We start from the raw sequence: 12,606 nt of genomic DNA, 5'->3' as shown, positions 1-12,606 counted from the left end.
ATTTACTGTTGTGATAGTTTTGCAATATATAAAAGGATGCAGAAGTTTTTAATGTTGTTTAAGTGAACATGCTTCCAAAATGGCTTTTGTAACTCTTTGTGCAAACTCACCTTCTTCTTCCCAGGAGTCTCAGTCTAATCTCTACTTTGGAATGTCTGAGAGATAACTGAAAGCTTATCTATTGGTTTTTAACCCTTTGTTATCATTAGCTGGTTAGTAAAACCTCCTGAACTCCCAGTGGTCACTTTGTAATCCCCTCAAGAGCTATTTAAGTCACTACCCAGAACAATAAACTCTCTCTGCCTCTCTCCTTGCTGCTGCCCTGTTCTGCAGTCTCTGCTGGGGCCATGGAGACCTCGTGGTGGGGGGGAGGAGGGCACCTCCCCCTCCAGGACTAGAGGTAAAAGGAAGCCTCTAGCTTGGAGTTTCCCTCCCTATCCACCCTCAACCGTCGCAAACCACCCTCAACCGTCGCAATTTACTTCTTGAGGAAGACTTCATCGGAGAACGACAGATTATATGATACCAGTATTACAAAAACCATGTTCCTTTCCAGGTATGCTTTCAGGTATATGATACAAAGGTGCAAAAATACATTTTTAAATGATGTTAAAGTAGGTTATAGCCAAGTGGAAGCAAGGCAGAATTTATAACACAGTGTAAAGTTCCATTAGTTGTATCAACATTATTTCAACTATGGCAAAATTTGGCTGAAATGTGTTCATCTGTAAGTTACAAATGAGCTCAGTCTTGTAAAAATTATTTTTTCCTGTTAGGCTGCGTAACTGCACACTTAACATCATGAGACATTGAAAAAATATTAGAACAGCCTCTTACCGTGATAACACCGTCAGAAGATCACTGTTCTTCAAACAGTCAGACAGATTATCCACTGCAGCTTCCAAAGTAAGTAGTGCCTCCATTACATATCCCTATAAATGCATGAGGTTAATTATTACAACAAAGACATTCAAAAAAATAACATTTAAAAATCTTCAGTTCATAAAAGGAATAGGCACCTACTGAAACCCCATAATTTCTCCTGAAAAAGAACAACATTCACATCAAAGCCACTGCCCTGAATATTAAAATGTCACTACAAATGTGTTTTATTTTCTGTCCCTGAATGATCTATGAAGGTATGCAAGAAGTGCACATATCTCATTAGGGTATTGGCAATGGCCCACCAAACCTCTGACTTTCAGGTCAGTGATTTACACTCTACACAAGCAATTGTGACAGAATATTACTGTCATCTTGTGGCAGTTTCATTACCTAAGTAAAATATGAAGGTGATGTCAGTCTATTTCTTACTAAGAGCTAGCATTTTTCTTTGTTAAGTCTTAAATCTTGCAATAAACAGTCCCTGATGGTAAAATTTCAGCCTGTTTAGCTAAACTGAGTGGACATCACAGTTCAGTAAAAGGTGAAAGGTCTATATCAAACTAAGTCAGTGCAGGCTTTGTATTATTATAGATGGGGTAGATTTCTTTATTTCAAAAGATGTTAACATCTGAGGAATGAGATGGTGTCTACTTCATCTCATCAGATTACATCAGCAGGTAGATGATGGATTCCTTCAACTCAATAGTGTTGAAAGGGAAAAACGGTCATCATGAAGATTTCATTTCGAGTGACAAATACTAGATATTTTCTAGCCGTTCTCTTTAGAGGTATGTAACATTGTAACAGCCTGATCGAAGGTTTAGATTAACACACATATGAATTCAGTAAAATCAGAGGTAACCTTTTCTAAGGCCACATTATATTCTTCATCACTTGACTCCGGAACACCCTTGTTAAAATGCTTATTTTAAATTAAGTATACACTGAATCAACAGTACTAAGAAGCATTATGTACACATGCATACCTGAATCTCATCTCCATGCTCTCCAATAACTTCCACCAATCTTGACAGGAGGTCAGACAACGCATGTGCAGAAAGGGGCTGCTTTAGGGCCCTGAATATCTGGAAAGAGCGACCTGCATAATGTCTGGAAGAGCTTGAAAGAGCTGTTTGTAAAGCAACTTCACTCAGATGCTGCTCCAAATGAAAACCTAAGCAAAAGAATAGGATGTTAATTTTTTTTAATGACAGACTTTATTGTGGGTCATAAACAGCTGAACCTACTCTGTGAGGAGGATATGCTTGTTAGCATATCCTGCAAACCCTGTGAAAAATGGAGGTGCAGAAATGTCTGTGTTTTGGAGAATTTCCCACTGCTTACATTGATTTCACACAGAATGCAAGAAAATGAACTGCAAAACAAAATTCTGAGTCTATAATTAATAATCTGATTTATTTTTTTTACAGTTGCTGGACAAACTTTCAAGCCAACCACTAATCTTGCTGGCAGAAACAGAGCAACTTCTGAAGACTCCCAAACCGAAAGCCAAGTTAAATTAGGAGCCTTTCTATTAGCTTCAGAAGGCTTTGGATAAGATCTTTAATATAAATACTGATGCTGCATTCTGCTTTGATCTTTGAAGATATTTAATTAGCGACCGTGTTGGTTTTCAAAATACAATCAGTGCATTTCCTAAGTTCTAAAACCATAATAAGTGAAAACTAAACTTTTATTGCCAGAAGAAATTTACTGAAGTACATTTACTGAGCAGCTTGGGATATATTTACCAACAGGACATAGAGGAGATTTTATCTGGCAGAATCAAACAAAACGCTTTCTACCAACAGCCTCGAAGAAATACTCCATTTAACATTTAGCCATAGTTTAATCTAACAAGACTTTTTTAAAAGCAATTCTTTCATACGTTACACATCCTTGTTAAGATATATGTGTTATGCTGCTGCATAAGCAGATCTGCTAAGTCACAGGATAAACATTAAGTGTGACTGTGAGGGAATATTTCTTTAGATATAAAAGCAAAAAGATTTACTACCTGACTTGGAATCTTTAAATACAGACACAACATGGCGCAGAAAATTAGTGAGCTGTTCAGCACTCTTGGTGTTCTGATTTTTGGGAGTGATATCTTCATGGCACCAAAGTGGACCAAATGCCCTAAAAGAAATACGTAACAAAGCGCAAAATTTCTTTGAGTTATCTGAAATAAATGTAATCAGTTAAAATATATAATCTGTAAAGGCACTTAGATATTTACAGGGCTATGACCTGTAAAACATTAAACTGAACAGAATTTTAAATACAAGTAAATAAATATTCCTATGCTGTATTTTACAAAACCTGTCTCTTAAATATAAGTTATACCATTTAGAGAGCAGGATAAACAAATACCGGGTTTTTAATTTAACATTGTGCCTAGAATCTGCTGGCTGTAGTTGATAGTTAATAATAATCTTACTATGGCCTTTCACTATGCCCTGTACATTTTCTATCTTCTTTTATAATAATAAAACTGTCTTCTTTCATTAGTTGATTGCTGAACATAATACTATCAGTCAATTAAACACTTTATTTCTGTTGGAGAAGATTTTTTTCTGCTTTTCCTGACATTGAAGTGTTTTTAAGCACCTACCTACTAAAATTAGTATCAATAACAGAGGAATGGGAGTCTGTAATTACTATATAAGCTCAGTAATTTTCCTTTGAGTCTTTTAAGTTGTTACATGAAAGTATGCATTTCGAGTACAAACATATCCTCTGCTTATCTCCATTACCTGGTTGTCAGGAACTCAATTAATTTGTTTGCTTTCTCATCTGATTCAGCAGCAGTGTCCATGTCCTCAACTTCTTGTGTAATCTGTGGGAGATTTCCACTACTGCCTCCCAGACTGATACTGGAGGAAGTGGAGCTGGAGCTCAAGCCTGAGTCTGGCACCGGAGATGACTGGTATTCCCGCAGAAAGTCAAAGCCACCTGCCAGCCAGAAGGGAGGAGACAAAGGTGGAATGCGCTGTTGGGCCAGCATTAAAGATGAAAGTGTCTGCCAAGTAGCTCTTTTCAGAGTCGGCAACAGAAACATTCTACTGGGAAACGGGGAAAACCTTCAGAATACAACAATCCTCAAATACGAGAGGAAGTGAAAAAGGCACTGTGTTTTTAAATGTGTAGAACCCAACATAATATGAAAAATATTTAAGTTTTTTACATTCAGAAGTATGACTTTTTCTAAAGTGAATTTACAAGTTGGCAAAGTGCATATAAAGTTCAGCTCAATTTTCTGGGCTAGTCTGATGAAGAAGAAAACTGCAGGGATGGAACTATTAGGACAATTATGTTGTCCTAATTTTACAAATGTAATGGAAACCAAGACACAAATGTTTAAGGCTTCTGTTCAACACCTTTAGTAACTGTAACCACTGGGCTACTCCTACTAAATATTTTCCGCATTAGGATTAAATGTCTGAGTAAGTGTTCTGCTAGATCAAAACCTTGACACATAGTTTCAGAGCTGAAATTAGAATCTAAGGTTAGACTGCTAGTCATCTCAGGCTGTATCTACAACAGAAAAAAATGGCCTGTGAAAAGAATTAGAGCAGGACAAAACCCATTGCGGATCAGGACACTCTTAATTTAGTTGCCTGACATTTGCCTGAAAAACCTGAGATGAAGTATTTTCAAGTAGGATTCTTTGCTATAGCTACTCACCCACACTCTCACTTTTTATATTAGTTGCTCAAAAGATAGTCTAAATACCAAGTTTTGACACCTTCTTGGACTTAAGAGGCCCAGAGTCAGGCTACCCATTATGTTTTTCAGACACAGGAATGAAAACAGTTTTTCAATTTGGCATAAAAGCAGTAATATACTTTTAATGTAAGAATTTTATTATGTATTTAATAATTCACAAACATGCACTGCAAAAGAAATCTACCTAACTTGATACGGGAAATTCATGTGAGGTAATTTTGCACAGACGTTATTCAGAATGAAACCTCTTTGGCAAAACATTCATTAATCTGAAGTACCTATCCCATTTAGACATTACTTTAAAATAATTTTGTTGTGTCTGAGAAAAAAAAAGTTATCACATAATATTCTTTATAAAGCCAAATTACTTATTAATTTGATTATATTCCTAAAGAACCATGGAAATGCCACTAATTTGATAATATTTCCTTTTCGTTTTTCAATGTATGATGAAGTTCCTCACTCTCTCTCAGGCAACTTATAACTCTCATCCATAACTCTATATTGGCTCTGTGATCCTTCCAATCTCAATAGTACACTTGCTTTTGGTAATATTATATGACAAAAGCAAATCTAGCTAGCAGCTTTCTACAAACTGTTCTTAACCAACCCCTTAAAAAAAGGTAGATTGGTAAAAGTTAATAGAACACAGATCTCAGCAGAGGTCTGAAGTAAACCTCCTAATCTAGAAACAGATTTCAGGACAGAAATGAAGTGTATCTGTGATACAAAGGAGGGTGTGTATCACATGAAATTTAACTTAATGGAAAATCTGAGCTGCATATTTTTGCTTCTCTTTCTCTGTTGGAATTATTAATTTCTTTTGAAGGCTGAGGAATGATTGCCCTCATTTAAAGCAGCCCTGGGTCCCTGAGGTGGGAGTCAAGAAGTTATCAGGCCTACTAATTTTAAAATACTGCATTATATATTTTGCCTTACATTATATAACTTTCTTTCTCTCATGAAAAGTTATCTAACAATAAATAGCATGTATCTCTAGGATAGTTCACATGGAATTAATATGGGCCCTGTTCATATTTTCCACTTTACTACTTTGATTTATCAAAACTGTTGTATTTTAGAAAAGTAATCCTACTTTCAAAAACCTGACAGTATAATGCAATGTTCTCTTATTTTCCTTGCTTTGTTACCTGTGTAAAGATATTCAGGTAAGTATGCTGGTTGTACTGTCAGAGTCTTGGTCTCATTCATCTCTCTGGTTTGAAGAAGCACTGATGCAATGGCTTGATAGTTGTTATTGCACGATAATGCAATCAGAAGGTGAAGCAGTAACTTCTTACTGTGTTCAAAGACCTCCGGGCGGTAATGGTCAAGGCCTAAATGAAAAGGTTACAGCAACCTTTGAATATGAAGTAATAACAAACAAGTTCACATTCCTGAAATAGTGAAAATTCCAAGGCAAGTTCATGACAACAGTACAAACAAACAAAAGATGTAGTATTTCCAGACACAGTTACTAGTGTTGTCACTTAAACACATATAACCAGTCACCAGACTGAGGTCCCATACAGGAGGTACAAACAATGAGTGGCAATACAACTTTATGCATTCTGTCTAAGTGCAGTGTTAATTTGACAGGTTTGGCAAACCTCTAAAGATAAGGAATTTGTCATGGTGGTTGTAATTACATTGCTTACCACAGTATGTGGCTTTCTTGCACAGACATCAGGTTTAGAATGAGTGCAAAATGCAAGAGGGAGATACTGATTTATTAAGAAAGGAACTGACAGACAAATGACTTGAAAAAGAACTTCAGCTACCAACATGAGAAATTAGCCCCCAGCACAGGGTGCAGAACTGAAACTGAAGGTTAGCACTGAAAGACTGATCTGCTTTACACTAGTGTTGCTTGTAAGATTTTTTAAACAGCCTGAATCATTCACGAATTACAAATATGAAGGAAACATGTATGTTTTTAAAATCATGTTCGTAAAATAAACTGCATTCTGTTGTAGTAATCTCTTTTTGATTCTCTTTCAGTACCTTCCAAGATATTTTAAAATACTTTTGTCTATTTAGGAGTACTCTCTGTGCTGAAAAAAGTTATTTTTTAACTTCTTCAGCTCCTCTCTTCTCAGGATATATTGCTCTTTAAAAAGCAACTCCTTTATTACTCTAAGTGGCAGCAGCCAACAGATCTTTCAAGTCAGGTGTCTTCTAATATACTCCAGTCATGCTGGTTCTTGTCTGGCCTGCAAAAATAGCTGCTCATACTGCCATAGTCTGAACAGTGTGCCTTTGGCTCCTAAGGGCAGTTCTTTGGAGGTCCTGTGATCCTTGGTTTTACTCATCTGCTCATAGTCTCTTCTAAAACAAAATGCAGGCATCCTGCCCACCCTCTTTTTCAGCTTCTTCAGGTTTCTGCTCCTATTCTCCTTTTTCCATTTTCTTCCACCTGCCAGGAGATAATGAACCCATCCTACCCTAATGTACATCGGAAAGGATATAAAAGGTTCTTCTAGTTGAAAATAAATTCTGTATTGGCAATACTTGTGACTGAAATCCTATGAAACTCAGGGTTGTATGAAAGTATTGGCACAGATCTGCTAACTACGAAATGAGAAGGACAGTTCAGTCTTTGTGCTTGCCCAGTGCTGGGCCCTTCTTTACTTTGGAAGCGTTCCTGAGAGGGTAAACTTCTGTGACATGGAAACATTTCCATGGGGAAGGAGTCTAGCTGCTCAACTCATTTCACATTGGTTGCAAAAGAGAATTTAAACAGCAGTGATTTTCATGCCCTTCTCACATAGTCAGGTCCACACTGGCAGTATGCCTGTCTACTTCACTATCAGTACTACAAACCATCTATTAGCCTGTTAAACACACATAAATTGCAAAATTCTTTCATTGAAGTATTTTCTCATTCCAATAAATGAAAGGATATTGTCTCTCCAGCTAGCCACCATACTTGTTTCCAGTTTCCTTTTCAGTCAGATGTATCTGTCTGTCTACTGACATTCAATAGGACAGAAATATTTGATTTTCAATCACAGTCATACCTTTGGCTACCATATAGCGTAACATCCTTATAACATCACAACAGCTCTACTATAAAACATAGAAAAATTTTCCACAGGAGGTATAACAGCTTTAGAGAAATTTAATTTAAAGCCTCAAAGCTGTGATCACACTTTAGTTACCACTGAAGTGATTACACTTAGTTGCCAATTACGTTTAGCTTCAATTTCACATTTTAGAATTGAGAGTTCTTAACGAAGAGATTGTTTCAAATGGTATTTATAAATTTCTTTGTTTCTCATTAAAAAAATGTAATGTTAAAACCTTATTGCACGAACAAATAACTAAAGATATTTTTATAATGGATTACTAGTGCCTTAATTATTTTTGCCTATGTTTATTTGCATGGCTCCCTGACAGCTCCTTAAAGCTGCCTTAACTAAAGTGGTCATGCTGCTGCATACTACTCCTGTCTTGTTATTTCTGCATTCTTGTGAAAATTTCTAACTGTAAGCACCAGTTTTCTCACACTTGTTAAAAATCACACGAAAGATGTTTATTGATTTGATCCATGAACTTGATCCAGTTCTCTTTCAGCTCCCTGACTTGAAAAGTTCACAGACATATAAAAAAGAAGGAAAAAATTGTTATGGTCAGCCACAAAATAAATTTAAATTTTAAGTGAAGTATATATGTGGAATATCCTATTGAAACTGACTCTGGAAGTCCCATCGTACACAGTCCTGGTTATTAGTCCTGCATTTCATTAGAAGTTTGTGAAATAAATATACTGATATACAAAATCCTATTTCATAAAATAAATTCAAACAGAACAGTTGGTGACAGAGTAGCATAAAAGGAGAATAAATTACCTTCTTCAACTTACACTGTTTTCTACCACTGTGCTGTAATCTCTTTTTGCCTGCTGAACAGCAGACTCTTCCCAGACTGACCATGAATAGACTTAGTGGTAACTATGGTGACTGAACGAGAAGTGAACTGCGATCTCAGCTATAATAAATTTATTTCACAACTGTCTGGCTGTGTTTTTTTGTGAACACTATTATTTATCAGCCATGAAAGTTAAGGAATGGCTTTATAATGCTAAATACTATTGTGCACTAAAAAATTAGACCACTCACTTTTTGTAACATTAACCAGGAGGACAGGGAAGCTAACACCTTCCAGTTGAACTGTGTTACAGTCAGGAACAGACACAGCAGTGGGGAAAAAGCAATGCCTCTATGCTCAGGTACGTAGGGGAGGACACTGATGATAAAGTATTCCATCTTGGATCTTTCACAGAGTATTTTTGCAAAGGCAAGAGACAGCACCAGTGTGTGTAGTCCAGGCGTAAGGCATATGCAGACTGCTACCACAAACCAAACTGTACAAGGCCTTGAGTTTCACTTGCTACGTGTTTCTAGAGATATTTTAGGAAGTCAATTATCTTCAAATTTCTATGCACCTCTCAAATTTGCATGAAATTGGCCAAAATATTCAAAACCTTCAAAGTTTTGAGACTAATTCACGTACTATAATTCCCTTGGGCTTCTTTTTAAGGATTGAGGGGGAGGTCATAATCAAAACATGTAAGAAACACAGCTCTACAGCTTCAGCAAAACTAAAGAAAAAGGATGGGAGTACATTTATACTCTGTTTCCTATTCTGTTGGTCTTACCTAAAAAGAGAGCATGTAGCAACAAAGGGAGGTGAAGAGCCCAATCTTCTCTCACACTGTGATCCACTACCATCTCAGTCATGAAGATGACAGCAATATTGCACCTGGCAATTAAATCACATTATCAGTTTTAAATGTTTTGGATATGGGAGAGCAGTACAATGATGCCTATTTCTGAAGAAATAATCTCTAAATTTTCAAATTTATTGCATTTCTTCCCAACATGATTAATGCTGAAGTACCTTAGTTATGGTATCAAGCAGATAAATACTCATTACTGAAAAAAACCCTATTATTGTCAATATGTAGAAGAGGAATTTCAGAATATGCATAGCCTAGTTAGAAAAAAAGATCAAAGCCCTATGAATAACAGGCACAAAGGCTTTGGAAAGTGAAATTTTTCTTTTCTGTTTGAGTTGTTTCTTCAGTCTGATTCTTACCAGAGATGTCCTACATTGTAAATAGGCTTTCTGGTAGAAATCTGGTAAAGCTGAGAGCTTTCATTGCAAGTTAATTTTTGTACTGGAAATCAGCAGAAATTGAATGTATGATTTTCAGATGTTCTGAAATTCGTGGAACTGGTGGAATTGAATTGGTGTTGATCAGCTAGTAAGAGGAAATGTCTGAAATGTCAGAATGAGAAACTGCTCACCTATGAAGGGGTCCCCGGGGTGTGATGGTTTCTGGGAGGTAGTCCACAAGTGGTGCCCAGCATCCTCCATTGTAAGGCATGGGCAGGGGATGTGGCTGTTTGGTTTCCACAATATTCAATAACCAGCTTGTATATGGAGAAACAGGATCATCTGCATGGAAAAGCAATAAAACAGAGTGCATAAACTCAAGTCTGGTTACCCATTTTTGAGAAATACTAAAATAGATTTTATGCTAACATATCAGTTCAGCTGTTTGGAATAATGTGATAAGATGCCATGAGGTTTGCAAATTCCTGTGTTCAGTAACAAGTGATGCATTTTTAATCCCTCTTTCATGCTGCTGGAAATTAAAGAGATTCCAAGCAGACAGCGCTGAATGGTAGGAGCGGCAGCTGAATCCCTGCTGTCACTTAGTAGCTTTGGATCCAGATCACAAAGCACCAAGCAACAGACTTTCTCTTCAAAAATGAGAGAAAAGTTCAGCCAACAAAGCTGCTGTCAGAAGCCATCTGCTGCAAGGAGCAGAGTACCAGTGACGCATTCTTGCAACTCCTCACCAGTGCCCTGCTGAGCGATGCTACAAAGGCAAAGTTAAATGTCCTGAATTAGCAAGGAGGCATAAGGAATGCAAAAAACATCTTCAGGGCAATTTTGTTTCAATGGAGAAGAATTCTCTCTTGAATTTCTCATATTTAACTTTGCTTCACTATGACAGCTGCTGTTTGTTAACGAGCATTAGGGTTTTTTCTTCCACCTGTTTATCTGCAATGATGTGGGTCAAGTAAGTTATGTCCAACACTTTCTGTCTTCTCTCAGCTGCAAGGTTTTGTTCATCTCTTCTTTATTTTGTTCCCTCTCACTCCTTTTGATTTTCCCACTGGTCAGTTTTTATTTCTGAGCTATAGCAGTCTGCAATAAAATGCCGTGGAAAGTAGCTTTCCAGGTCTGTTCTTGACATACATCCAAACATTGTCATGTATGAATTTTTAATTAGTGTTATTTTTTGCTATGCTTTGTTTGTTTTTGTTTGGGTTTTTGTGGGCTTTTGTTTGCTTGTTTGTTTTGGGTTTATTTCTTTACACTTTTGTGTTTTAGGTAGGTTTGAAACTCTCAGCACTTTCTATTTTTTTTTTTAACAGCATGCATCTGATGCTTGTCAGCTTTCCCACAGGAAAAGAAAATGTTTGATGCCTACAAAAGTATCAGAGCTAGCTATTTCTAAAGCACATCAATTCTTAGTTTTGAAAAAACATCTTCAGCCCAGATCTCCAGGAGATGTTCAATGCAGTAGCTGCTCCTCCAATTATTTCTAAAATGCTAACTTTATAATTCCCATTCTTCAGTGCTGGTCTTTCAAGGAACATTAAGGATCTTTATGATTTAGACCTCTACTTTGATCCTCATCTGGAGGACGAGTGATTTGTTACAGATAAAGAATAAACTGACCTAATAATGTAGCAAAGTACAGCATTTTTGCATATTCATCTTCTAAGAATTAACCAGAAAATGTTTGCCAGATGCTTTTTACAGAAAAAGCATTGCACAGGCCCTACTTACTACTACCTATTTAAGTGTTTAATAGGATGGTGCTTCATGAAGTTCACACTGAGACTTAGATCCTCACTCATGTTTTCATAGGTTTATGTGCGGCCTAAGAAAGGAACAAAGAAGCACTTTGAAGTTTTACATGCAATCCTTAACTGAACAAAACGGTTTCTGTTCTGCAGAGTTATGTTCCCTGTTTATATCCTCAGCAATACATATATGTTCAAGTAGACTGGAGAGAAGAGAGAAGCCATACAAGCAACTCCTCTGCAGCCTGGACTGCCTGTCAGAGGGAGTAAGTTGTGCTTCCTTAATGGAAGTTGTATTACGTATCTTGCAGAATGACAAATGGTATAAGAATTACTCTTTCCTATTATAATTCTATATAAATGTCAGTAGCTAAGTAAAATGCATTTTATTTTACATCTAGGTATTCGTATATTTGCTAAAGGAATTCAGCGAAGCACACTTTGCATAAATATTCATGGTACTATGAAACTTGCAGGTACATGCAGGAAAAAAACCATTTGGACACTGATTTGAGGAGACACTCCAAAAGAGCAAAGAAAATTTCAGTATTTTTTAACCTTTTATTACTCTAAGCTCTTGTCAAAACCACCAACTTTTGAAGGTTGTTCTGATAATACAAACATTGTTCTGTTTTGAAAGATTGTTCATGCAGATCAGATTAGCACCAGTGCTCCAGTTAACATCTGGTGAAGAATTTTTAGTAGGTGCAGCACTAGAAAGCCACAAAAAACCCCAAGACAAGACCTACTGAATTTAAGATGTTGCAGACTTTTTTGTGTATTTAAATCCTAGAGTTCATACATACACAATATTTTGTAAATATTGTGCTTCGTACTTATAATAGTTTCTAATATACATTTAATTATCCTATTGTATTGTATTTGACAATGTTGCATATTTTGCAGATGATTATTGCCCAAAATTACTTGGATTAAAGCATATTTAAAATCTTTACTTCTTACATTAAAATACTGTTCCAAAATGGTGTCTGTAGTACCAAACCAAGACATTATGGCCTATATATTATTTGAGGTGGTTTTAACAAGTCAAAGATGAAAGTCAATAACAAAGTCTTGCCTTATTTACATTTGGTTAGGGCCTAAC

General features: G+C 36.4%; 1 protein-coding gene across 6 annotated transcripts in view; it reads right to left on the bottom strand.

Annotated features, from left to right (window-relative positions):
• The window catches only part of FRY (FRY microtubule binding protein), a 234,590-nt gene that overhangs the window by 42,660 nt on the left and 179,324 nt on the right, over positions 1–12,606 (bottom strand). For all 6 annotated transcript variants that reach the window (XM_050333591.1, XM_050333590.1, XM_050333592.1 and 3 more), the window contains 7 exons: positions 9,927–10,077; positions 9,275–9,378; positions 5,766–5,951; positions 3,642–3,840; positions 2,903–3,024; positions 1,872–2,059; positions 838–932 (listed from right to left, as the gene is read on the bottom strand). In XM_050333591.1, the coding sequence (XP_050189548.1) occupies positions 838–932; positions 1,872–2,059; positions 2,903–3,024; positions 3,642–3,840; positions 5,766–5,951; positions 9,275–9,378; positions 9,927–10,077 (1,045 nt within the window). The remainder of the gene's footprint in view (positions 1–837; positions 933–1,871; positions 2,060–2,902; positions 3,025–3,641; positions 3,841–5,765; positions 5,952–9,274; positions 9,379–9,926; positions 10,078–12,606) is intronic.

This window comes from Myiozetetes cayanensis, unplaced genomic scaffold (genome assembly GCF_022539395.1).
Source record: "Myiozetetes cayanensis isolate MyiCay16 unplaced genomic scaffold, myiCay2020 scf5-8, whole genome shotgun sequence".
Classification (NCBI taxonomy): Eukaryota; Metazoa; Chordata; class Aves; order Passeriformes; family Tyrannidae; genus Myiozetetes; species Myiozetetes cayanensis.
The sequence above is the reverse complement of the archived record's forward strand: the minus strand, read 5'-3'. Positions and strand labels throughout refer to the sequence as shown.